Source organism: Sarcophilus harrisii, chromosome 4 (assembly GCF_902635505.1).
Source record: "Sarcophilus harrisii chromosome 4, mSarHar1.11, whole genome shotgun sequence".
NCBI lineage: Eukaryota > Metazoa > Chordata > Mammalia > Dasyuromorphia > Dasyuridae > Sarcophilus > Sarcophilus harrisii.
Genome location: NC_045429.1, coordinates 360,141,476 through 360,167,862, shown reverse-complemented (window position 1 = coordinate 360,167,862; position 26,387 = coordinate 360,141,476). Strand labels below are relative to the sequence as shown.

The window sequence follows — 26,387 nt, the reverse complement described above, 5'->3', positions numbered from 1 at the left end:
ACTTATCTGACTAGAATTCCTTTTGTTTGTTTCTTCTGTTTTCCCAGTACAAATGTATACTCATCTGCACCATGATGTGATGTTAATACTATTCATTAACTATTTGCATATACTTAAATGTTTCCATGGGTTCCTTCCCATATCTCCTTTCCATTGTCAATGACATGCAATGTTTATGCTGGGGAAGGATTAAATCTGTCTGAATCTTCCACAACAACAGTTGTTCAGCATAAAATATTGGCACTTAAATAAGTTTTTGAATGAAAATGATCATGATCGTAATAAAGGTGATAAATCAAACTTTGAACTTCTTTTAGATTGAGAGCCTCACTATATTATGGCCCAGATAAGTGACAGCATTTGCCTAGATTATCTAGACATGTGACTGCCTGGTTAAGTGAAAGTGAAGCTTGAAGTTGTAAAAGGAGTGTTCCTTAAAAGATATGAAGCAGATGATTGAAACCTGAGCATTCTCTGAAGTCAAAGACAATTTCCTTTTGAGAAGTAGGTGCTAAGGAGAGCTGTTCTGTTGGAGTGTAGAACCTGAAAGTCCAGTATCATCAGAGATCAAAATAAAGGGATGTGCTTAAGCAAGTTTGTGAAGAACTAGTTTTGGTTTCTCAACATTTACAGAAAAGGAAATGTTAATTTATACTTAAAAGGTGGTATTGTTTCCCACTTCCCTTTTATTCCTCCTAGCAGCTCTGTTTTGAAAAGTCACTTGGTACTACTATGATTATATCCTGCCTCTGAGATCTGGGCTGATGTATTGCTGAAAGAAGATTACTTTCTATTTACCCTGAATCAAATCTATATGCTTCTTTGGATATCACTATGGATTCTTGGTGAGTATGATTCATCCTGGGTAGCATAACCCAGATATTCTCTGATGATATATTTTTCTGACAGACTTGGACAGCCCAACACAAACAGATTCTCTTTAAGGAGATTGGATACTCCACCTTTCTATGTCAAGTCAGGTCTGTATGGACATGGCAAAATAGGAAGCAGGAGATAGTAGAAAGATTTAAGGTACCTGGAAAACAAAAGCAAAATGAGCAATTTTAATGTTTCAGAAGAAACTCAATTTAGTGCCTTTTGGATAGTATGAATATCTCCTTTTGAATTTAATAGCAAACTTTATTAGCCCCTGTTTAATCACCAGAGTACTGACAGCTACTTATTTTCTGAGGAATTCTCTTATCTTCTCAATTTTCCAACTAGGTGATCTGAATATATCCTACTTGGACAGAAATGCTGAATCAATGTCTCCTAGTTATTGTTAACTTCTAAGAGTCACTGACATTTTAACCCTAAGCACTATTTTTCTATAAACGATGATACTGTTGTTAATCTAAAGGAAGGGGAATAAATGTTTATATAATACCTATTACATACTAGGTATTGTGCTAAGAATTTTTTTTAATATTATGTCATTTGACTCTTACAACAGCAGAGCCAGGTGCTATTATTATTCTCATATTACAATTGAAGGAACTGAGGCAAACAGAGAATAGGCATCTTGTTCCATGTCACACAGCTAGTAAGTCTGAGGTTTAAACTCAGGTCTTGCTGACTCCAGGACTAGTGTTCTATTCAATATATGACCAACTGCCTTCTTGAGTTTGGGATGTATTGCAATCATAAAGTTTACCAAATCAAAATTATCTATGATCACCCACTTACTGACTTACTAACCTTTTTTGACCATATTCTATATCAGTGAGTGGTAGACCTGTAACCCTATAATGGAAATGTTTAACCCAGGAAGAAAACACACATGTGGGAATATTGCTTGTAAAGCTTTTACTCAGCCATCAACCAATAAGAAAAGCAACAGTATTTTTTTTTAAAAGAATACAATGCATAATAAATCGTATAACTATTACCATGTAACCGAACTCTCTGTTCTTCTAGACCTGGGAAATTCTTCCCTATTAGACATAGGACTGATAGAAAATCAGGAGTTCTAGTATATACAGTCAAATCCTCCCTTGAGTAGACAAAATAGTGTAGTTTCCATTCACAAAATTCACATTTCCTATATGACTAATCAGCAGGTACAGATATAGAAACTCATGAGTCCAAGTCTCTGATCAGGCACACCATGAGGACCTGATCAGGGACATGATATGAACTAAAATTCAAGAAGCTGGTGGTTTGATTGTTGGACAGGATTCCTGAGCTTGTCTGGCCACTGGCTACTCTAGTGAAGTCGATAACTTGCCTTAAAAAAAAAAAAAAAGATCATGAGTCCAATGGACTTAGTGTATCTCTCTGAATATATGACACTTCCTTCTTTTCTCTTCCTGCCACAACTCCCTGTCTTGATTACCACTGTTTTACTCTCAGTGTAGGGGAAGGAGAGGGAGTAAAAGTGAGGAGGCATTACATTTAGTATGGGGGAAAATATTGAAGTCAGGAGGACCTCCTGTTCTAATCTGGCATCATCACATACTTAACACTTCCTAGCTGTAGGACCCTGGGCAAGTCACTTAACCACATTGCCTTAGCAAAGAAAAATAAAAAGAAAGAAAAAATTATTTGGAGAAAATGATCCCCCTAGATACAAATTTTGATAATACAATGAATTGGATTTCTTATTAAAAAAATAAAATAAAGACCAAATCCTACCAGAGTTTCCTAAACTTTTTCCACTCATTTTTCCTTTTCCACCTTTTCTCTCAAGAAATTTTTAGATGACTCTGGATATATAGGTATATAAAATAGATAAACAAATCAAATATTTACTGATAATAAATCATGATTTCATGACATTTCCCCCCCCCCAATTTAGTTATAAGATATCATATGCAGTTGTAACCCACAGTTTAAGAAGCTGGGTCCTAAACATAAGCTGGAAGATAGCTCAAAAATTCTAGTTCTAGATGGGACTTTATTGATTCTGTTTAGTTATTTTCAGTCATATTTGACTTTTCACAACTTTATTTGAGGTTTTCTTAAGAAAAACTCTGGAATGGTTTCCCATTTTCTTCTCTAGTTCCTTTTACAGATTGGGAAACTGAGGCATAGTTTATAAGTATATGAGATTAGATTTAAATTCAAGAATAGGAATCTTTTTTGACTCCAGGTCCAATACTCTTTCCACTCTACCATCTAGCTGCCCTAAAAGGGACCTAAGATATCTTATAGTTTGATGATTTCATTTTTAAACAAAAGGGAACTGAAGTCCTTAAAAATGAAACAAATTGCTTGATATCACTTGGCAGATACAAGAATCAATCACCATCCACCATAATCTACTATATTTAGATCTGGGTACCAAGAAAAGAGATTCCCTACCCAGAGATGAGACCAGGAAAAACCAATTTTCCTTCACTATACTTTATGAATTTATACTATTTAGTGCCAGAGTATCTCAGATCTGATAACCAGGATGCTTAAGGGGACTGTTTTCTACTAAATTGCTACATTCTGAATATTGGTTTGATATTTATCAGATATCATAAGCTTTTGTTTTGCATGAATCAGAGGGCTGGGGTAGGAAGTAGCACAGTCAAGTGAGAAGCTGAGAATAATCTTAGAAAGCTAGACATTAAAAAATCTTTATATAACTTCTTGTTTTTTCTCCCTTTTCCAGTATCCATCAATGGACAAGCATGTGAGTTTCCCTTTTCTTTATTCTTCTGGGTCTCTGGGCAATATGGACATTCTGACCTTCACAAGATACTTGTGAAGCCTCATTTGAGGGGTCTTTTTTTTTTTAAGTGAATTATTTTCATCAAATAGGTTTTTTTTTAACCTCTTTTTTAATTTGGCCAATTGAACTTTTAAATGAAGTGTTTTTTTCCATTGGATATATTTCCATTTCACCAATTCTTTTTTTTGGGGGGGGGTGGAGTTATTCTCTTTTTCCATTTCACTAATTCTGTTTTTTAAAGAATTGTTTTCATTTTCCATTTCATCAAATCTAAGTTTTAAGGAATGGTTTTCTTCAGTATGGTTTTTCCCCCCATTTCGCCAATTGTGTTTTAAAGTTGTTTTCAGACGATTTCTGTGTTTTCTTTTCCAAAGATATTACTTCCTTTCCCCATTTTTCTTCTAACTCTCTTTTAAGATACTTTTTGAATTCTTCCAAGAGAGCCTTTTGAGTTGGAGACCAACTCATATCAGCCTTTGAGGTTCATCTGGAGACATTTTGCTTTTAGTATCCTAAGGTTTTGAGGTCTGTTCTTCCTCTCCATGATAACTATCTATGGTCAGAGCTCTTTATGCTTTTTTGTTCATTTTTAAAAGTTGAGGGCAAAGGGCTCTTAGGGCAAAGGGAAAATTGTTCTGAGCTTCCTCTACACAATGACAGACATGGGATTTATGCTGCCTGCCCCGGGACCAGTACTATCAGCTTTCTTTCCATGTTGGGTAGGTATGGCCAAGGCTTACTAGTTATGTTGAGGTTCAGGGACTCAGTATTTGCCTTCTGAATTTGCATTGGAGATCTCACAGTTACTCTGCTGATTCATTGTCTTCTGAACCAGGACAGAGTAGCCAATGCTGCTGTATTTTGGCTAAGACCCTCCTAATAGAATGCCCTCATGGGACCTCTCTATTCTGGGCTTCCCTACACTGCACCTGTGCTGGACCATGTCTCAACCCCTTTCCTCTGTCAGATTGAGACAGACCTTTCCTGAAGTTCTTCCAAAATATATTCTGCTGGAAATTTGTTACACTCCAAATATTTGTGGGTACTGTCACTCCAAAACCCGTTCAGAAGCTTGATGTGGTGTTGATTCTCTTGGAAGCCAGGAAGAATTCAAACAAAGACCTGTCTACCATCTTGGCTCTGCCTCAATTCTTGGCTTTTCTTGTTGCTATTTCTAGTATTTACAGAAATATATCAAATAATAGTGGGGAAAGTAGGCATCTTTGCTTCATTCCCATTTTTTAATTAAAAAGGTTCTAATGTATCACCATTAGATATGACAGCTGCTTTTGGTTTTAGGTAGATGGCTGTTTATGGCTCATTTTTAAAGTCCCTCTATGCCTATACTTTGTAAAAATTTTGGCCAAAAACCAAATAAACAAACACAAAAAACAGAGTAATGTACTTTGTCAAAGGCTTTTTCTGCATCTTTCTGCATCCATTTAGATAATTGTGTAATTTTGGATGTTTGTTTTTTGTTGTTGTTCAGTCATGTCTTAGTCTTCATAGGATAGTTTTGGAATCTTCTTGATGAATATACTGTTAGCCATTTCCTTCTCCAGCTGATTTTACAGAAGAGAAAACAGGAAATTAGGGTTACTCTCCCAGGGTCACATAGCTAGAAAGTGCTTGAAGTCAGATTTTAATTTATGAAAATGAATCTTTCTGACTTCAGGACCAGTTCTCTATCTATGTCACCACCTAAATGCCCCTGGTCTTTCTTTTTAATACAATTAGTTGTGTTGATTATTTTCTTAATGTTGAATTACCTTTCATTGCTGGTATAAAGCCCATTTCACCATATAATTTATTTCTTGGATAGATTGCTGTAATCTGTTTAACAGGATTTTGTTTAAAATTTTTGAATGACTATTCACTAATGATATTGAATTATAGTTTTCATTTCATATTTTATCTTTTCCTAATTAGGTATTAAAACTTTGTTTCACAAAAAGATTCTGGTAGGATTCTTTTTTCTCAGTTTTTAAAAGCAAATTATGAAATATGAATTATAATTGCTTAATAAAATTCTTCTGTGAATACATTAGATGCTGAAGTTCCCCTTATCCTTCCGCCAATTCCTTTACAACTAGAGGTATTTCTTTTTCTGAGATCAAATTATTTAAGCTATCTATTTGGTCTTCTGATAATGTGGGTATTTTATATTTTGAAAGTATTCCTCTTCCTGTTGGTTTCTCGGTTTTGTTAGAATAGAACTGCATAATATTCTCTGATAATTATTTTTCTTCTAGTTGTGTTGTGATTTCACATTGTTTATTTGCTTTTTTGTTGATTGATTATCTGCTCTTTCATCTAATTAGTTGGATTTATCAATTTTATTAATCTTCTAAAAAACAGCTTTTAATTTTATCACTTTTATGATATTTTTTCAATTTATCTAATTTTAATGCATTTTATACTAATTTTATCTTTGTTTATTTATTGATTTTCTAAGTTTTAAAACTATATATTCAGTTCATCAATTTTTTTCTGTTTTGTTAATACATGATTGTAAGAATGACATTTTCCCCCTGAGAAGTGTTTTAACTACATGACAGAAATTTTGGTATATGGTTTCCTAATTATACTTTTATATTATTATTGTTTCTACAATTTGTTCTTTAAACCACCCATTACTTAAGAATACATTGATAATGATCCCTGTGAGTCTATATGTTTTATTTGTGCTCCCTGAAACAATTTTTATTGTTATCATACTATGGTATAAAAAGGATGTATTGCCAATTTCTGTCTTTTTGCATTTCTTTGGAATATTTCTCTGCCCAATACACGGTCAATTTTTATAAAAGTTCCATGCACTGCAGAAAAAAAAAATGTGGGAGGTAGGGAAGAGATATTGGGAAGGGTGTATTATTTTGCTGTTGCATTTTAAAAGACTGTAGGCAGTTCTTAATTCTGGTTTGTTGTTGTTTTATATGTTTCTTATAAATAACAGATTTTAGGGTTTTGTTTTCTTATTCAATCTGTCACTTTTTCTTTTTATTGGATTTCTTAATCCATCTACATTTAAAATTATAAGACTTAGATTTATATTTTCCTTCATCTATTTCTAAACCATTTTTGAAATTATGATTTCCCACTCTTCTTCTGAAAACACAGTATTGTATTCCTTAAATTATTTACTCTTTACTTAAGTTACTTTAATCATTTTTTAGAGGTGGCCTTGTTCCCACTGAATCTCTTCCCTTCACCCCTGCTTCTTCTCATGTTATCATTTCCCCTTTATTTTGTTTTTTTTAGTTCCTTTCTCTCGTTTTTATCTACTTATGTATTTCTTCCCCTTCTTTTATTCTCTTAATCAGGTAGGTTTCTTTCTGTCCTTCTCTTCAGCTTATTCTGTTCATTAACTTTTTTTTATTTCAGTTTTTGTACCTCTTTCCAAAAAAAGGGATGTTTTTCACTCTCTTCATTATATGTATATTTTTCTATTTATTCTAGACCTTATTATCTGATTCATGATCCCCATAATTATATAGTATCTCTCTTTTCTCTGTGTTCTTCATACAATCAAAGCTTCCAAGGTATCCATTCTAAGCACTTTTTGCCACATCCTTGTAGGAGCTTATCCCAATGGATTCCTTTTTTTTATTGTGTTTCATTCTCAGAGCAATAATATTGTTATTATAAGTGTCAGAGAAGCTGTGCTATTCAGTCATTTCAGCTTATCTGACTTTTTGTGACCCCATCTGATGTTTTCTTAGCAAAGATAATGAAGTTTGCCATTTCTTTCTCATTTTGTAGATGAGAAAATTGAGACCAAAGGGATTAAGGAAATTGGCCCAGGCTCACATAGCTAGTGTTTGAGACCAGATTTGAACTCAGGTCTTACTGACTCCAGATCCAACATTATAATCACTGTGCCATGAGAACACTTCCCATTGTGGGGAACCTCTGTCCTCACCACTGGATATGTCCAAAACATATCTAACACTCTCCTATTGACCTTTTCCCTACATTTGTTTGGAAATTTCCCTGTGACCATACTCTCACATTCTTCCAAGTTCTATTTGCCTTCAGGGGTTTCAACTTTCTTCATCTTCTTGGCAACACAAGTACATTTCTTAGGCACAAATCTGCCAGGTTTCCGTCAGTATAAGGTCCTTATCTCACTTAACCCAGCACTTCCAAAGTAAGGTTTTCTTCTTTTTCCCACCTTTTTAATCTTTCCTCCTTGTTAACTTCCCAGTAGGTTTTTCTCTTTCTGAGACCACAAAGGCCACATTGCCCTCACCGCTAGTGTTGGATTTGACCTTAGCCCATCACTAACTCCTCTCGATCCTCCTGCTCTTTGCTACCTTTCTTGTACACTTTCATATTGTAATGGGAGAAACATTCCCAAAAGAAGTATTCACTATGGGCAGTATGTCACCAGATTTTGTCCATAATCCTATGCCTAAATTTTCATTGTTTCACTTATACCTCATGGCATTCAGGTTTTTTATCTTTTCATATTCTCCAGGGAGATCTATGATCCTCAGGTTATGTCTACCAATTCTGTCTTTGAGATCAGTATATTTTGCTTGCATAGTGAATATGTCTTTTCATATTTTTGTTTTTTTAATCCTTTTCTTCTAGATTGTCTTTCACTTCTGAATATTTGCATTTCCAATCTATTGTTCTTTTGTTTCTTTGATGAGACATTCCATTGCAGAATTTGGTATTTTGTTTTGTTTTTTCTATTCCATCTATGATTTTTGGTGTTCAGGCTACAAATTTGGATCTCAAAATTTTAATTCTTATTTTAGACATCTGGAAATAATGTATTTTGGTTCCATGTTTTCACATTTTGCAGAGTCCTGTGTCTCATCAAATGTGGATCGTTTTCCTTCATTTTGAAGTATTTATTTATAGATGCCCAAGCTAATTTACTAGATTTGGAAGCCATATTTCTTTCTGTTGTTAATGTTCTCTTTCCTGATTTAATTTGCTTATGTTCCAGGTCTTTGAGTTTTCTTTTTCCTGAGGTCTTTGGTAACTTCAGTTTTCCCCACTTATTTTCTTTATTGCTCATTTTCTGATTCTCTCTCCTTTGAGCATGACTTTGTTGATGGCTAAATCTCAAAGTGTTCCAATCCCCTCCCACTCTAAGCAATCCATATTCCACCAGCCTAAGTCTCTACCCAAATGTCTTTTGGGTCAACAGAACTGGCTCCAACTATATGCTAAGCTTTTTTCCTCAGACATAGTGAAGTGCTACACAACTTTTCATCCTCACCCCAAGTCAGTGTTCAATGCCAGCTTCCAGTCCTCTTCCCTCTGTTCCCCAACTCTCCAGCCTAGCACCAGCAAATCAAAGTTTTTATTGAAGGTGCTATAGGGCTACCATCATGGCATGGTTGACTGTGGTGTTCTTCTTTTCTAAAATATATGATGGGTCTCTGTGGGTGCAGGTTTCTTGGGGAGGTTTTCTGGAGGCAGACTTAGGTTCAGTTGCAAGTAATAATCACTTCAAATACAGCCAGCTAATAAAATCCAAACATTTATTTTCTCCTTCCAAGTCTTATCTCTTGGGCCCGGTTAGTTTTCTTAGAGGCCTCTCTCTCTCCTTGGTTCCAAGAGCTCTTGCAGCTTATCTTTTGCCTCTGCCAGCTTCTGCCTCTAGCTCAACTCCGATTCCTGGCAATCTTCCGAAATGACTGACTGACTGACTGACTGAAGCTCTTTTTGTGCTCTTTTAGAGGTGTAAACTCAAAGATTGACTCCTCCTCTGAGAATGGAATTATGGGAGGTGTGAATTCATGAATCTCATACTGAATACTGACTTGTGAATCTCCCAAAAGTGTGAACTAAAGTGTGTGAGCTAATGTGTGAACTCTCAAAGGTGCAAAAGCACACAAGCATTGCTTCCATCAATATTAGTGACTTAAGACCTTGTAAGGATTTGATCTAATGTGTGAACCAATAAGCATTGTATCAATTCCATTGAGTTAACACTAGGATTCTAACATCTCCCACTTTCTTTTGATTTAGAACATAGGTGGTCATGACCTCCCTGACTTCTCAAGGATGTGAGAACCCCAAAAAAGAAGGTGATCACGCCTTCCCTGACTGCTCAAAAAAGAAGTGAAAACACCATAAAAAGGAGGTGGTCAGACTCTCCCTAACTTCTCAGGAAGGCAGATGAAAACACCAAAGGAAATGGGAAATCAAATCAGATTAGAGGGTTTCTAAAGGGGCTCATTTGAAACAGGTATACAGAAATCCATCAATATGGGAGGCATTACACATAATTACATAAATTATATAAGCACATAGCAATATAACACAGGCTAGTAGTAATGTAACAAATAACATGAATCAACATGAGAATTTATACATGTCCATAAGTCCTAGAAATAGTCCAAAAGGAATCCATTGTCCATTAGTTCATGTGCCAGGAATCCAATAATTCCTGTAAGCTTTGAAGTACTGCAGTAGTCTCATCAACAATTTTTCATCTCAGGGAATCCAGTGATTCCTGCTGGTTTTCAAGTCCTAGCAGCCTCATCTTGTGTTAGGGAATCCAATGATTCCTGAAAATTTTAAAATTCTTTTAAAAGTCTCATTGTCAGCCATGATCTTTCAGTGTCAGATGTTTCTTAAATCTTCTCCTTTGTTTTGAGGTTTCTCTCTTTTTCTGTTTCTCTCCAGGTGCTCACTGCCACCCATCTGTTTCTTTCTCTATCTATTTCCTTCTCTATCTGTAGGAACACAAGCAAACCCTTTCTCCCAGCAGTTAACCTATCTAATTTCCTTCTATTTACCATTTAAGGATTTCTCCTTATCAACTGGCAATTACATTGGAGCTGCTTGCACTGGACACTGCCCTGTTGAGTTAAAAAACCTGTATTCTCCCCAACTGTAATCCTGATTGCTTTTCTGTTGGTTGATCATATCAGAGTCCTGACCTTCTAAAGACTTTCTGGGTGTGACCTCAGCTGCCATGATGCCCCACCTATCTTTTGATTGATATCTTGGGGCTGGGCTCCGCCTTTCATTTCCTTGGGTCAATCTGCATTCAGAGGCCCAGTGAAAGCATCAGTTGCATTTTGGACATGGGATTTTGGGTTTTATTCTCTCACCCTGTCCTCTCACTCTATTTCTATATCTCCAATGAGCTCTTAGATGTCCAAATTTTCCACGCTGAAAACATCAACGAATTTCTCTAGAAGTCCCTTGCCAAGAGGGACCCTGTCTTCCCAAATTCATCATAGTTTGGGTATAATAAGCATTTGTGCCCACTGTGGCACAGCACCTTATGATCTCCTCTAAAGGAGCATCTTTGTCTAATCCCCTTATAATCCTTTTGCAAACCTCATTGGCATTTTCCTTAGCCAGATGTCTGGTCATTATTTCTGTAGCTGCATTTTCTCCAATGGTTCTTATGACAGCTGTTTGCAAACATCCCACAAAATCTGCAAAAGGTTCATTGGGACCTTACTCTATTTTTGTGAAGGCTTTACATCCATCTTTCTGTCTGGGGAGAGAACTCCAAGCTTTTATTGCAGCCTTAGAAATTTGCTCATACACTGGTATAGGATAATAAATCTGTTCTGAATTCTCTCCATACTGACCTTCACCTGCTAGTTGGTCAAAAGGGATTTGTACATTAACTCCTGTTTGCCTATTTCATTGAGTTTGAATCCTACATAATTCATGAAACTCCTAAAGCCACCACAAATTTTGTCCAGGTTCTAAACATGTCCTAGCTATGGATTCCCAATCATTCGGGGTTAAGATTTCATATGACAAATTGTCTAGTAACATCCTCACATAAGATGATGTAGCCCCATAAAGAGTGCTTCCCTTTTTCAAATCCTTATTTTTTTCCAAATTAAAAGGAGTATATCTTCTCCCTTTTTGACCTGAAGAGTCAACCTCTTCAATCACAGGATATGCATTTATAAAATCAGATACATCTTGTCCTTCATTTTTTGCTTTAATTAATGCCTTTTCTAATCTTGTCACAGGCTCCTTAATAGGTGGTTCTGATTGCATTATTGCCTCTCCCCCTCCTCCTTCTTCCTCCACCCATGAATGGTTAATTGAGGGAGGAGGGTCATGAGATGTGGAATGATGTAATTTTTCTGCTGTGAAGTATCACATTCAAATTTGTACTTAACTCCATTCTTATCTGATTCTTCCTCCTTTTCACCTAGTTTATTTGGCACCTTCCCCTCCTGCTCTTTCTTCTTTTTCCTTATTCTAACACTTAAATAATTTCCTAAAGCCAGTTGTATTAAATTGCATGTATTAAGTATGTCTTTGAAAATTGCATTTTTATTGCAGAATTGACAAAGATCCTCTCCTAATTTCCACTCCATTGAGTTTGGATTAGAATTGTAGTATTCACCCAGTTGCTCTCCTATTAATTTCCACTCGTCTAGATCCAATTCTTTTTCCATAGAGAACCAAGGATATATGCGCTTTACAATTTCTAAAAGTTCAGTGATCTGCTCCAAAATTATAATCAAACCTTGGCTTTTCATAATCTTGACAATGCTCTCTAAACATTTTCCTTGAAGAGAAACAGAAGGCTGTTTTCTAAGCATCTGTCCCATCTTAGCTGAAATTCTACTGTAACTCTTTTAACAAAATTTATTTGTTGTACTCATGCTAATTTCTGGGTTGAGGAGACTTTTCCACTGGATCAGGATCAAAGGCTTTTCCACTGAAATCAGGGTCCTGTCAGTCCCAAGTTCAGGCGCCAAAATGTGGTGTTCTTTTTCTTTTGTATAATATATGATGGTTCTCTTTGGGAGCAGGTTTCTTGGGAAGGTTCTCTGGAGGCAGCCTTGGTTTCAGTTCAGAGTAATAATCATTTCAAATGCAGTCAGCTGATAAAATCCAAACGTTTATTTTCTCCTTCCTTTATTCCAAGAGCTCTTGCAGCTTGTCCTTTGCTTCTGCCAGCTTCTGCCTCTACCTCAACTCCAACTCCTGGCAATCTTTTGAACTGAGTGACTGACTGACTGAAGCTCTTTTTATGCTCTTTTAGAGGTGTAAACTCAAGGACTGACTCCTCCTCTGACACTGGGATTATGGGAGGTATGAATTTGGATACCTCATACTGAGCCCTGAAATCTCCCAAAGGTGTGAACTAATGTGTGAGCTAATGTGTAAACTCTCAAAGGTCTTAACTTAAGCATTGTTTCTATCAACACTAGTGACTTAACACCTTGTAAGGATTTGCTCTAATGTGTGAACCAATAAGCATTGTTTCAATTCCATTGAGTTAGCACTAGGATTCTAACAGTTGACTATGAGCTCCTAGAAGGTCTGTTCTCCTTAAAAACTTCCTGGAGCCAGGGTTTCCACAGCATTGGAAAGAGGGAGATGTGCATTAAATGTATGGGCAGGTTTCTTGTGTATGGGTTCTTAAGTTAACTGAGGGCTACCAATTTTATGGGAGTTGAGAGAAGATTACTGAATGTGTTAAGGGTAGGAAGAAGTTCATGGAGGGTTTTTTAACCTTCTTTTGATTCTGAGATGTCCTAGACCATGAATATAACTGAATATTTGGAATATACTTTCTATTTTGGAGATGTTTGTGATGTCATGGGGATCAGAAAAAATGTCTAGTCCAATATTTTGTTGCTCATATGACCTGATTTTGAAGAGACACACAGAAAGGGAATATGAATGCACAAGAATGGAAGGACAAGCCATGAATATCCCACTATCACTTATGAACCTATTCCCACTAGTCTCTTGTGGTATATAATTACATGTATAGTCTCTGCAGAATAACAGGAATCCCTCTGTAATTATCTGGATTCAATAGGGGAATTTAGTCAATTCTTTCTATTGTTTATATATCTTGAATCCTTGAAGGTATATATGTAAGGAATTAGAGAGAAAATAGCAGAGTAGGTCAGTAAATTTCAAGCTCTCCTGATTTTCCCCACAAATAGAACAAATTTGTGCCTCAGGGCAAACATAGATTGGTAATAAATCAAAACAAGAATATGTGGTGATCCACAAGCAGGAATGGCCAGATGACATTGAGGATATCACCAACCAATGGATATCCTTCTTACATCTTGACTCTATTCTGGATTTCTTCTATTATAATGGAAAATATTTTTAGGGAGAATATAATTCCTGTTTTATGTCTTACCTGATGTTTATTATTGGAGAGTCATTGAACAGGATTATTTATTTTATGACATCTTCTAAAAAATCTTAAATGATCTTTATATATTGGTGGGAGTCAACTTATTGTAAAAGAATATATAAGGTGACATTTTGCTCCACTAAACTGAATGCTTTTTTATAATAAACAAAATTAAGCACAACAAGATTTTATATTCTCCATATATTTCAGTCATCTAGGAGATGGTCAAAATGCAATCAATTGTTGAATATTTGTTGTGGATGCAACAAATGTTGTGGAATCCTGCGTGTTTATGGGAATTGTTGGAAGATGGTGGCATGGTAGGATGCAGAGGATCCCCAATTCTTTTTTTTAACCAGTTCAAAAATATAAATATAATAGCAGAAGAAATTATATTCATGAATGTCCATCTTTACTTCTTTGTAAATTGTTGTTTTAATCTTTGTTGTGCATTTCTTTTTGCTTTATTCTATTTTTCCCTTTCTTCTATAAATTCTCTCTGGGAAGGGAGGCATTTCACATTACTCTTTAGTAGGGGTCCTCAAACTACGGCCTATGGGCCAGATGCAGCAGCTGAGGACATTTATCCCCCTCACCCAGGGCTATGAAGTTTCTTTATTTAAAGGCCCACAAAACAAAGTTTTTGTTTTACTATAGTCTGGACCTCCAACAATCTGAGGACAGTGAACTGCCCCCCTATTTATAAAGTCTGAGGACCCCTGCTCTTTAGGGTAGATTCTTTTTTACTTCAGTGTCCTCCTCTGAAGATAAACCTTGGTCTTTCCTATTCCCATAGTAAGTTTCTATGGTCAGGTTCTTCTTTGCTAGTTCATTTTTTTAAATGAGATTAGTGTAAGCACTTCTAATATTGGGGTGGGGGGATGGTGCCTCTAGCTTCATTTCAGTTCTCCCCTCTGACTTGGAACCCCATACCAAGAGTTCTACCCTCCAGCAAGTGCCTGAAGTCAGCAGCACCCCTAATTCACTGCTTCTGCATTCATCAGGTATTTTGGTTTCTTTTCATGCAAGGCAACATCTCTGCAGCACAGGTGATCATGATGTTCCCAATCAGCCTAGGTTCATTTAGGCTTCCCACACTCAAACTCCCAACTCCTCAAGTAGTCTGGAAAGCAAAAATTTCTGTGGTTCCCACTGAGGCTCCAGCCAAACCCAGATAAGCCCAGGGCTCTCCTTTTGGTGTTTCTCTGGAGTTATTTTGGAGGTGCTTGCACTTCACCTGAGTTAATCTCAGCCTCAGGCCTTTCTTTGGATATTCTTCTACTAAGTCTCAAAATATTGTAGAGCTTCCTGGAAAGAATCTATAATCTCTCAAAGCAGTGTGGTCTTTTCATCCACATAGAAAAGATTGAGAGAATGAAAATTTTAACATGCATCTCAAAGGATACTCCATAGAGCTTTTCAAATAGTATGTATGTGTGTACATACATACATTTGTATGTATGTGTATATAGGTTTATATATATATATATATATATACACACACATATGTGTATATATCTAATTCTTTATATGCCTATACACACATTTTATATATATATATATATATATATATATATATATATAGTATATGTATATATATATATACACACATGCATACATACATATATATAAATACCTATACACACACATACACACACACACATACATACACACGACAGACAATAAACTAGATGCCAAGTTGAAAAGGGATAGGAGAAAATTGGGTTGGATTGCTTCTAGAAAATTGCAAACTTTTCTTAATATCTTTATTTCCCATAACAACAAAGGACCATCTTTTCAATACAGACATTTTATTAATGATCTTAATGGGAAACTCTGAAGAAGAGCAGAAATTAAAGATTTATCCAAAAAAATTATAGTGCAAAAAATAAAAATAATCACGTGGTGAAAAAATAATAGATGAATAGCTAGAATTGTCCACTAGTAGCCTCTTAGAAAGAAAGATCTCCATTACATTTGCAAAGATATAGATAACAGTCACAGAAGATAGGCAGTTATGAGTGAGTTAGGATTTGTGTTGTTGGAAGGAACTTGTGGATCAATGAGAATATAGATCCATATAACAACTGAGTTGAACTTTTTGTTTTCACTATATATAGTGCCTTTAAACATAATGTAGTTTCTCTGCTTCTCTTTTTTTTTATTTTGTCACAAGATCCCATGATTGCTGTGCCTGCATGTGAATTTGCCTTTGAAGTGTAATTACTTATATTTATACATAAGTATATATGCTATACTTAGATAATTTATAAGTATAATTATATATAAGTATATGAACATATTTATATTCACTTACATTGAATTTGAAGTATAATAAATTCTGCTCAAACCCCTCTTTTTATGTCTGTATGAATCTTTATGTTTCTTACAAACAAGTGAATTTTTAAGTTTTTCTACCACCTTCCTTCATTTTATAGTTGAATTCATCCTATTCATGTTTAGTATTATGATAATCAATTATCTATTTCTCTCAATTATAATATCTCACACATCCTATTCTGGTGGTGCTGTGGATAGTATTGAGCTTTGAGTCAAGAAGAGCTGAGTTAAAAAATACTTACTAGCTATGTGACCCTGGGAAAATTACTTAACATCTTTCAATCTCAATTTTCTCATGTATAAAAATGAAGATAATACATCAAACTACCTTACATAATTCTTATGAGAATCAAATGAGGTGACAATATGAAGCATTATATAAACTTTACAGTGTTATAAATGTTATGTTATTATTAACTATCCCCTCTTTTCCTATTTTATTAGGAAGAAGAGATAGGGAAAAGAGAAATAATCTAATTGGTACCAGTAATCTAAAACCAAAGTGATACCATACTATTCTTCTTCTCTTCCCTTCACCAAGCCAAGATCCTCACTTCTGTTTCTTATACTTTCTTTTCTATTTTATAAAAATTCCTTCCTTATGATCCATTATTTGAAGAAGTTTTTTTGGTCACTATTCCTTTCCTGACTTTATTTCTCTTGTATCCTGACCTCCAAAACTTTCATTGTTTTGTAATGTTCTTCTCTTAAATATAATGTTCTCTGGGAGCAGATTTCTTGGGGAACTTCTGGAGGCAACCTTCGTTTCAGTTCAATATAATAATCACCTCAAATGCAGCCAGGTGTTAAAGTCCAGTCCTTTATTGTCTCTTCCAAAATAGCCTGGTTAGCTTTCTTAGAGACCTATATCTCTCCTTGGTCCCAAGAGCTCCTGTTGCTAGTCCTTTGCCTCTGTCACTTTCAGCCTCTCCTCCTCTGAATCCAAACTTGACTCTCCTGAAGTCTCTAGTGGGCTTGTCCTTTAGTGGGCTCCGCTTTATATATGCTCTCTTAAAGGTGTTAACTCTAGAGGTGTGAAAGGTGTGAACTCTGAACTAGAGAATTGTTAAGTACCATGCTAAATTAGATAATTATTGTCTCTATCAATTCCAGTGACTTAGCACCTTGTAAGAATTCTAGCATCTCCCACGTTCTTTTGATTTAGAACATAGGTGGTCATGACCTCCCTGACTTCTCAAGGAGGTGAGAACCCCCAAAAAGAAAGTGATCATGCCTTCCCTAACTGCTCACAAAAGGAGTGAAAATACCATTAAAAGGAGGTGGTCACATCCTCCCTGACTTCTCAGGAAGGGAGATGAAAACACTAAAGGAAATGGGAAATCAAATCAGATTAGCAGGTTTCTGAAGGGTCTCACTCTTAAAACAGGTATACATAAATCCATCAATATGGGAAGTATTACACATAATTACATAAATTACATAAGCACATAGTAACATAACACAGGCTAGTAGTGATGTAACAAATAACATGAATCAACATGAGAATTTATACATGTGCATTAAGTCCTAGAAACAGTGCAAAAGAAATCTATTGTCCATTAGTTCATGTGCCAGAAATCCAATAATTCCTGCAAGCTTTGAAGTCCTGCAATAGTCTCATCAACAATTTTTTCATCTCAAGGAATCCGATTGATTCCTGCTGGTTTTCAAGTCCTGCAACAGTCTCATTATCAACCATGCTCTTTCAGTGTCAGATGTTTCTTAGATCTTCTCCTTTGTTTTGAGGTTTTTCTCCTTTTCTGTCTCTCCAAGTGCTCATTGCCACCCATCTGTTTCCTTTTCCATCTGTAGGAACACAAGCAAACCCTCTCTCCCAGGCAATTAACCTATCTAGTCCCTTCTATTTACCACTTTCTAAATCTTTTCTCATCATTTGGCAATTATATTAGAGTTGTTTGCACTGGACACTGCCCTGCTGGTTTAAAAGGTCTGTATTCTCCCCAATTGTAATCCCTTTCTGCTATCTGATTGCTTTTCTGTTGGTTGATCATATAATCCCTTTCTGCCATGTGATTATTTTTCAGCTGATTGATCACATCAGAGTATTGAATTTCTAAAGACTCTTTAGGTGTAAACTCAGCTGCCATCATGTCTCACCTGTCTTTTGTATGATATCTTGGGTCTGGGCTCTGCCTCTCATTTCCCCGGGTCAATCTACATTCTGAGGCCCAGTGGAAGCCCTTGTGGCATTTTGGACATAGGATTTTAGGTCTTCTCTCAGCCTGTCTTCTCACTATCCATATCTACAATGGAGATATGGATATCCTCAAATATCCTATTTTTCCACACTGAAAACATCGACGAGTTTCTCTAGAAATCCCTTGCCAAGAGGGACCCTGTCTTCCCATATTCATCATAGTTTGGGTATAATAAGCATTTGTGCCCACTGTGGCACAGCACCTTATGATCTCCTCTAAAGGAGCATCTTTGTCTAATCCCTATATAATCCTTTTGCAAACCTCATTGGCATCTGGTCATTATTTCTGTAGCTGAATTTTCTCCAATGGTTCTCATGACAGCTGTTTGCAAACATCCCACAAAATCCGCAAAAGGTTCATTGGGACCTTACTCTATTTTTGTGAAGGCTTTACATCCATCTTTCTGTCTGGGGGAGAGAACTCCAAGCTTTTATTGCAGCCTTAGAAATTTGCTCATACACTGGTATAGGATAAATCTGTTCTGAATTCTCTCCATACTGACCTTCACCTGCTAGTTGGTCAAAAGGGATTTGTACATTAACTCCTGTTTGCCTATTTCATTGGGTTTGAATCCTACATAATTCATGAAATTCCTAAAGCCACAACAAATTTTGTCCAGGTTCTAAACATGTCCTAGCTATGGATTTCCAATCATTCAGGGTTAAGATTTCATATGACAAATTGTCTAGTAACATCTTCACATAAGATGATGTAGCCCCATAAAGAGTACATCCCTTGTTCAAATCTTTAATTTTTTCCAAATTAAAAGGAGTGTATCTTCTCCTTTTTTGACCTGAAGAGTCAAGCTCTTCAATCACAAGGTATGCATTTATAAAATCAGATACCTCCTGTCCTTCATTTTTTGCCTTGAGCAGTGGTTTTTGTAATCCTGTCAAAGGCTGCTTAATAGGTGATTCTGTTTGTGTCGCCACCTCTCCCCATCCTCCTTCTCCTTCTACCCATGAAGGGCTAATTGAAGGGAGTAGGTGAGGAGAAGGGAAATCCATGAGTATATGAATAAACTGGAGATATTTATCATTTCCAATACATTCTATTAGAATCTTCTCTTGATATTTTCTTTTTAGCATATGATTACATTGCAGATTAATTACTTCCAATTGAAACACCTCAATTGCACAGATAAATTAATTATGAAAAATGGGTATTTTAAAAAATTTGACCTTGGAAAATATATTTACTGTAAATTTGTGTGGGAATAGCTATCTCACTTCTTGTTTTCATTTTTAACAACACAGGAAGTGTATAAAGCTATTTAACTAATTATGATTCAAATTGAGTTAGTTGTCCTTGAATTGACTTTGCTGCCACATAAATTTCATAATTAAGCATGGTTTTGGTTTGTAATTTTAGGTTGAATTCAATAAGCAACATTATCAAGTCTGCAACAAAAACTGATTCCAAAGTCAGTGTTTGATCATAGTGGTTGTAGGCAGGTATTCTCTTTCAGAAAATGTTTCTTTTTGGCGAGATAGAGGGAAGAGGGGTGAGCAACCAAGATGAAGTGACTTGCCCAGGGTCACATGACTAATACATGGTAACTGAGATTGGATTTGTATTCAGGTCCTCATAATTCTAGGACCAGCACTCTATCCACTGTACCACCTAGCTGCTTCTTTTTCTATCTTGATCTTGTGCTTTATAAAGGTCATAACAAAACTTTTTTCCCTTCTTTTCTTATTTTGACATGATGGATATGTGCTGGTAATAAAAATAAACATCACAATGATACATATGCACTCAAAATACTGTTGAATTACAACTTAGTCATTTTAATTTGTAGTGTGCTGAGTAGCAAAGGAAAGCCATGAGAATTTTATGTACAGTTTCTGTTACAACTACTCAGATGCCATTGTAGCCAGAAAACAGCCATAGACAACCTACACATGAAGGAGTATGCCTGTATTCAAAAAAAAAAACTTTATCTGTAGACCCTGAAACTAGAATTTCATATAATTTTCAAATGTCATGGATTATTATTCTTCCTTCAAGTTTTTTCCCACCGTTTATGAATAGAAAAATCATTCCAAGTTCATTAACTGTACAAAATTAAGTAGCAATCCAAATTTAGCCTGTTAGCCATTATTTGTTGACCCTTATCACAGTGCATTCATTTTCCTTTCCCTTTTCTTTCTTGTCAAAAACCTATACATAAAGAATAAAACCATATCTAAGTCCTGTGTTTGTCTTAACTTCTTTGATGACCCTTGAAGACAATTACATTTTAAAGGAACAACTTTCTTTTCTGCCCTTTAGAAAGTAAACATTTCATGCTCAAATGTATTTATTTTTCTCAGATTCTCTTCTCTTCTGTGTTTGCATTTCAAATATCCTACTCCATTTTTCTTTGTATTTCAAAATTTCTTTTCAGTTGTGTTTTGTGCCTTCCCCCTCCATGTTTGAAAGTCTTCTATTTAAAGGTGTATTTTCTTTTTAATATTAATTTTTTTCAGGTTGAGTTGTATTTGATTGAAAATCTTTTATCTTTTGCCTTTTAGTATTGCATATTGTAGATTTTTCTCTCTTTTACAGAAAATACAGTATAATTGTGTGCAATCTTTTTTCTAGCTTTGCTTTTTAAAAATTTAATTTAATTTTTTTGTTCCATTAAGTTCAAAACTGTATCCCTCACTCTCTTCCACTAGAAAAGTCAACATTTAATATAGTTATATATATACATACTTATGCATGGAGTTGTTTCATTATTTTTCTGTGGCTACCAGTGCTTCAAGGAATACAAACCTGGATCCCCTCTTTCTATACATATAAATTTATATAGACTGATTCTGTCCCCTATTTCTGTTCTGAAATGGGGCTAGGACCTATGCCTAACAAAAAGTGCTAGTCAGAACTTTTGCCATCATTATCAACAATAATAATAATCTTTATATAGTGTTTTATTACTTGTAAAGTGCTATACATATGTTATCTCCTTTGATTGTCACAATAACACTGTGAAGGAGATTTACTTCTTGATTGATTTGGCATTAGATGGTCCCAGAATTCTATAATCATACAGGTATAGGAAGAGATAAGGAGTGAAAGGAGAAGAAGGAGAAAAGGATATTTATCAACATAACTAAACCACAAGCTATAGCACTCCACTTCAAAAAAGAGGCTAACACTCTTCTATTTATTCCCTATCCCACATTTCAAGAATTGAGCTTCATGTGCTAAAATCTTAGATCCTCTTTCTTTATTTTCTATGTAATAAAAATTATTACTAATTTTCTAGCTGCTGCAAAGAAGGCTGTGGTAATACCAAGTCCTTCATGGATCCCTGTTTTCAAAGGGGAGAAGGTGACTCTGACCTGCAGTGGATTCCATTTTCTAGAGGGAGAGAAATTGTGGTGGTTTTATGAACAGAAATGGCAGAAAAAGTCAAACCCTCTTGAGGTTAAAAAGACTGGAGAGTACAGATGCGAAAAGGACGGTTTAATGCATAGTGATCCTGTGTATCTGTTATTTTCTACTGGTGAGTATGCAATGAAGTCCAGCCTCAGTAAATACATCCTTTGGAAAGAGCTTTAAAGTTCAACTTCCTACAGGGAGGGAAAAATGAAAAAAGATGGAAAGGGATTTTAACACTATATACATCATGACAATAAGAGAGAGATCAGAATCAGAGAAGCGTCAGAGCTGACAAATCATTCAGTGTTGTTCTCAGACCATGTTGGTAAAGTAGATCCTCAGATGATCAGACAGATAAAGGCCAGTCTTAATCATAGAGAGAAGTATAGTAGTGATAATAATAACTATTATTTACATAACATTTTATAATAAACTTTTTATAACATTATATAACATTTTAAGCATTATATATATTTTATATATTATATAACATTTTAAGACTTAGGAAGTTCCTTATAAATATTAACTTATTTGATTTCACAACAACCCTAAAAGATATATGTTATTAGTATCACCATTTTGTAGATGAGGAAACTGAAGCAGGTATTGATTTGCCTGGAATCACACTGGTAATAAATGTCTGAAGTTGGATTTGAATTTAGGCAATGAAGTTCCCTTTCTAGATTCAGTGATGAATTGGGGAATATATAACATAACATATCATGAAGAAAAGAACTCATCCTAGTGAAGGAAACTGATTTTATAGATAGATAGATAGATAGACAGATAGATAGATAGATATGAGTCATGTAAGGAAATAAGAGAGTGAAACAAGGATCCTTCAATATATAACAGGTAATCCATGGAGCTCTCCCTTTTAGAGATTGTCAGAAAGAGGAAGAACTAGTAAAAAGAAAACTAAGTCCTCTAATCTCTTTTACAGATGACCTGATTCTTCAAACTCCATACTCTGTGTTTGAAGGAGACACAGTGCTCTTGATATGTCGAGGATGGAATGATGTATTACTCAAACACATTTCATACTATAAAGATAAAAAGCCCTTTTCTGGTGTCAATACAAATTCAACTCTCTCAATCCCTCATGCAAATTCAGATCACAATGGTTGGTATTCTTGCAAGGCCCAGTTGAAATGGTCTCAAAAAACTTCAAAAGATGTAAAGCTCCAAGTCCTAGGTAAGAGTTTCAATCTTGGGGATTTGGGTAGGAGAGAGAAGTGAGGGAAACTCATAGCCAGAACATAAAAAATGAGATAGAGTTTTCTGTGGGACCCTTCATATGTTCAGCTGAGAGCACAAGGCATCATCCCAGAAGCTCTGATGCTCACTGTCCTGTGCTTTCCTCTTCTCTGTAGAACTGTTTTCACCTCCTAAGATGAAAACTACAACCTCTGAACCTATGGAGGGGACCCCAGTGACCCTGAGCTGTGAAACCCAGCTTCCCCTACAGAGGTCAGACACCAAGCTAAACTTCTCCTTCTTCAGAGATGGGAGGGTCATCACATCAACCCAGCAGAAGTCCCAGGTGCTCCAGATCCCAGCCATACAGAGGGAAGATTCAGGGTCCTACTGGTGTGAGGCAGAAACTATGACTCAAGATATCAAGAAACAGAGTGAACATGTAAAGATCAGTGTGAAGAGTGAGTATTGCAAGGCAAGGCTGGGATTGAGAAATGGAAATAAAGGCAATATCACTATTTTGGATTTCAGAGTCATTGCTAATATCCTTTTCTTGTCTCTCAGAATAGGAGTTTTTTTTTTAGGGGGAACAAACCAGAGCTCCTAAGATTCTATCCTTTCTCTGATGGGGTATCAGTAAGAGAGACAACTTGGATTTCAGTACTGACGATATTTCTACTTCCATGAAACTGAGTTTCTTTTCAAACTATCCAATCAAGAATCCAAAAAAAAGGAAGCAAGCACCTGCCATGTGCCAAGCACTGTGCTAAGCACTTTACAAATATTATCTTATTTGAAACTCACAATAATTTGTGAGATAGATGCTATTATGATTTCCACATTTTATTTACAACTAAGGAAATTGAAACAGACCAGGATCAGAAAGCTAGTGTCTGAATTCATATTTGATGTCATGTCTTCTTGATTCTAATGCCAGTTCTTTACCCATAGCACCACCTAGCTGCCTCTAAAAAACAATATTCGTTAAATGTTTACTAAGTACCTAGCACTGTATTCTATTCTGGACATATTCAGACACATCCCTTGCTTAAAAGGATCTGAGAGATACAGCTCTAGGCAACCTAGGCAACAATCCCATTCTGATAAAGAAAAAATGGGGAATGGGGTGAAGAGGGAGCTAGAGGCAGAGATTGAGAGAAATACATCTGAAAAAATGAGTGAAGTCTTTGTGGAATACTTGGAGCTTGAATAACGGAATAGATTTTAGATCTTATTACCCTTTTTTCAGGAATTCAAAATTTTTCCCTTTCTCTAATGCTAATCTATCATCATCTTTATATCCTCTATCTTCACTCAGTTTTGCTAAGTCTACATGTTCTAATCCTATTCCAGGGGTATTTCCTTTGCTATTCAAGATTTTCACATGTCACCTTATATTCTACCAGGAATCCCTGTCTCTGGCATCCTCCTGAAAATCCGACCTCCAAAGACACAAGTGATTGAGGGAGAGAAGCTAGTCCTCGAATGTTCAGTAGCTGGGGGAACAGGAAATATAACATTTTGCTGGCACAAAGATAATGTCAAAGATTGTCTAAGAAAGAAGACTCAGTACTCATTGAAGGAAGAGTTTGTGTTCTCTACTATAAAGAAGAGTGATGAAGGAAGATATCATTGCGTTGCTGACAATAACATCAATAACATCAGCAGTGGGATAGTGGCTTTCAGTGTGATAAGTAAGTTTTACTCCCCTATATCTCACTTAGCCAGTGTCTAATTGAGAGAATCCTTATGGGTTTTTAAAGAGATTCCAAGGGGATCACAAAGACCAGAGCTATGGAAATAAGAGAGGTAATCAAAAGAGTGAAGTTTGAGAACCACGGCATAGGTATTGTTTTTTTTTTTATTCATTCAATTGCTTTAGTCATGCTTTATAGTCCAAATTTGGGGTTTTCTTGGCAAAGACACTGGGAGTGATTTGCCCTTTTCCCCTTCAGCTCAGAGAAACTGACACAATCAGGATTCCAAGACTTGCCTAGAATTACACAGTTAATAAATGTCTCTAGCTGTCCCTAATACTAGGTAGACATCCATAAAAACCATTAGCTAGAAATTAGAAAATGATAAAATCACAGAATCTCAGAGCTAGAAAGGATCTCAGATACAATCTATTCCAAACAATATCTGAACAAGAAGAGCAGCTGTAACATTATTAGATACACATTCATTCAGACTGTGCTTGAAGATCTTCAGTAAAGAAGAATCTACTGCCCCTTAAAATAGCCTATTCCACTTTCGGATGAATCTCAGAATATTTTTTCAAGCCTAAATTTTCCATGTTGCAATTTCCCCTTTTCTCTATCAGTGTTTCTAGGTCTGCCTTCTTGAGGCAAATAAAACAAAATAAAGTCAACTAATGTATCTTCCAGAGATAGTCTTTTAAATGCTTGAACTCTAATTATGTCAAGTTAAATCTTGACTTCTTCAGGTTAAGCATTCCTAGTCCCTTCAATTGTTCTACATATAAGGAACTTTACCATCCTTCTTCTGTACTCTTTCCAGATTAACAGTGTCCTACATTATTTGTCATGCCCAGAAATAAATACAATAATCCAGAAATGGACTAAGTGTAGCAGGGGAGAGTGTTGCTAGTATCTCTCTATCTAATACTTTTCTTAATTAGACTACTATTAGTAGCCTAATATCAAAGGTGCTTCCTTGCAGGCTACATCAAACTATTGACTCATATTGAACCTGTTGTCCACTAAATTCCCTGAATTCTTTTCAGAAGAAATATTCCCCCACCATGTTTTCTACATCTGAAACTGGCATTTTTTTTTTCATGTTGTAATTCTTTTTTTTTTTTTTTGGTTTTTATTTAATAGCCTTTTATTTACAGGATATATGCATGGGTAACTTTACAGCATTAACAATTGCCAAACCTCTTGTTCCAATTTTTTACCTCTTATCCCACCCCCTCCCCTAGATGGTAGGATGATCAGTAGATGTTAAATATATTAAAATATAAATTAGATACACAATAAGTATACCCGACCAAAACGTTATTTTGCTGTAGAAAAAGAATCAGACTCTGAAATATTGTACAATTAGCTTGTGAAGGAAATCAAAAATGCAGGTGGGCATAAATATAGGGATTGGGAATTCAATGTAATAGTTTTTAGTCATCTCCCAGAGTTCTTTTTCTGGGCATAGCTGGTTCAGTTCATTACTGCTCCATTGGAAATGATTTGGTTGATCTCGTTGCTGAGGATGGCCTGGTCCATCAGAACTGGTCATCATATAGTATTGTTGTTGAAGTATATAATGATCTCCTGGTCCTGCTCATTTCACTCAGCATCAGTTCGTGTAAGTCTCTCCAGGCCTTTCTGAAATCATCCTGTTGGTCATTTCTTACAGAACAGTAATATTCCATAATTTTCATATACCACAATTTATTCAGCCATTCTCCAACTGATGGGCATCCATTCAGTTTCCAGTTTCTAGCCACTACAAAAAGGGCTGCCAC

The 26,387-nt window shown here is 35.7% G+C and overlaps 1 protein-coding gene across 2 annotated transcripts in view; it reads left to right on the top strand.

Moving 5' to 3' along the window:
- Positions 1 to 496: 496 nt before the first annotated feature.
- LOC100933071 (Fc receptor-like protein 2) overlaps positions 497 to 26,387 on the top strand; it is a 45,105-nt gene continuing 19,214 nt past the window's right edge. For both annotated transcript variants that reach the window (XM_023504029.2, XM_031966821.1), the window contains exons 1-6: positions 497 to 845; positions 3,602 to 3,622; positions 21,591 to 21,830; positions 22,650 to 22,901; positions 23,080 to 23,364; positions 24,310 to 24,597. In XM_023504029.2, coding sequence (XP_023359797.1) covers positions 815 to 845; positions 3,602 to 3,622; positions 21,591 to 21,830; positions 22,650 to 22,901; positions 23,080 to 23,364; positions 24,310 to 24,597 — 1,117 coding nt within the window. In that variant the 5' untranslated portion in view covers positions 497 to 814. The remainder of the gene's footprint in view (positions 846 to 3,601; positions 3,623 to 21,590; positions 21,831 to 22,649; positions 22,902 to 23,079; positions 23,365 to 24,309; positions 24,598 to 26,387) is intronic.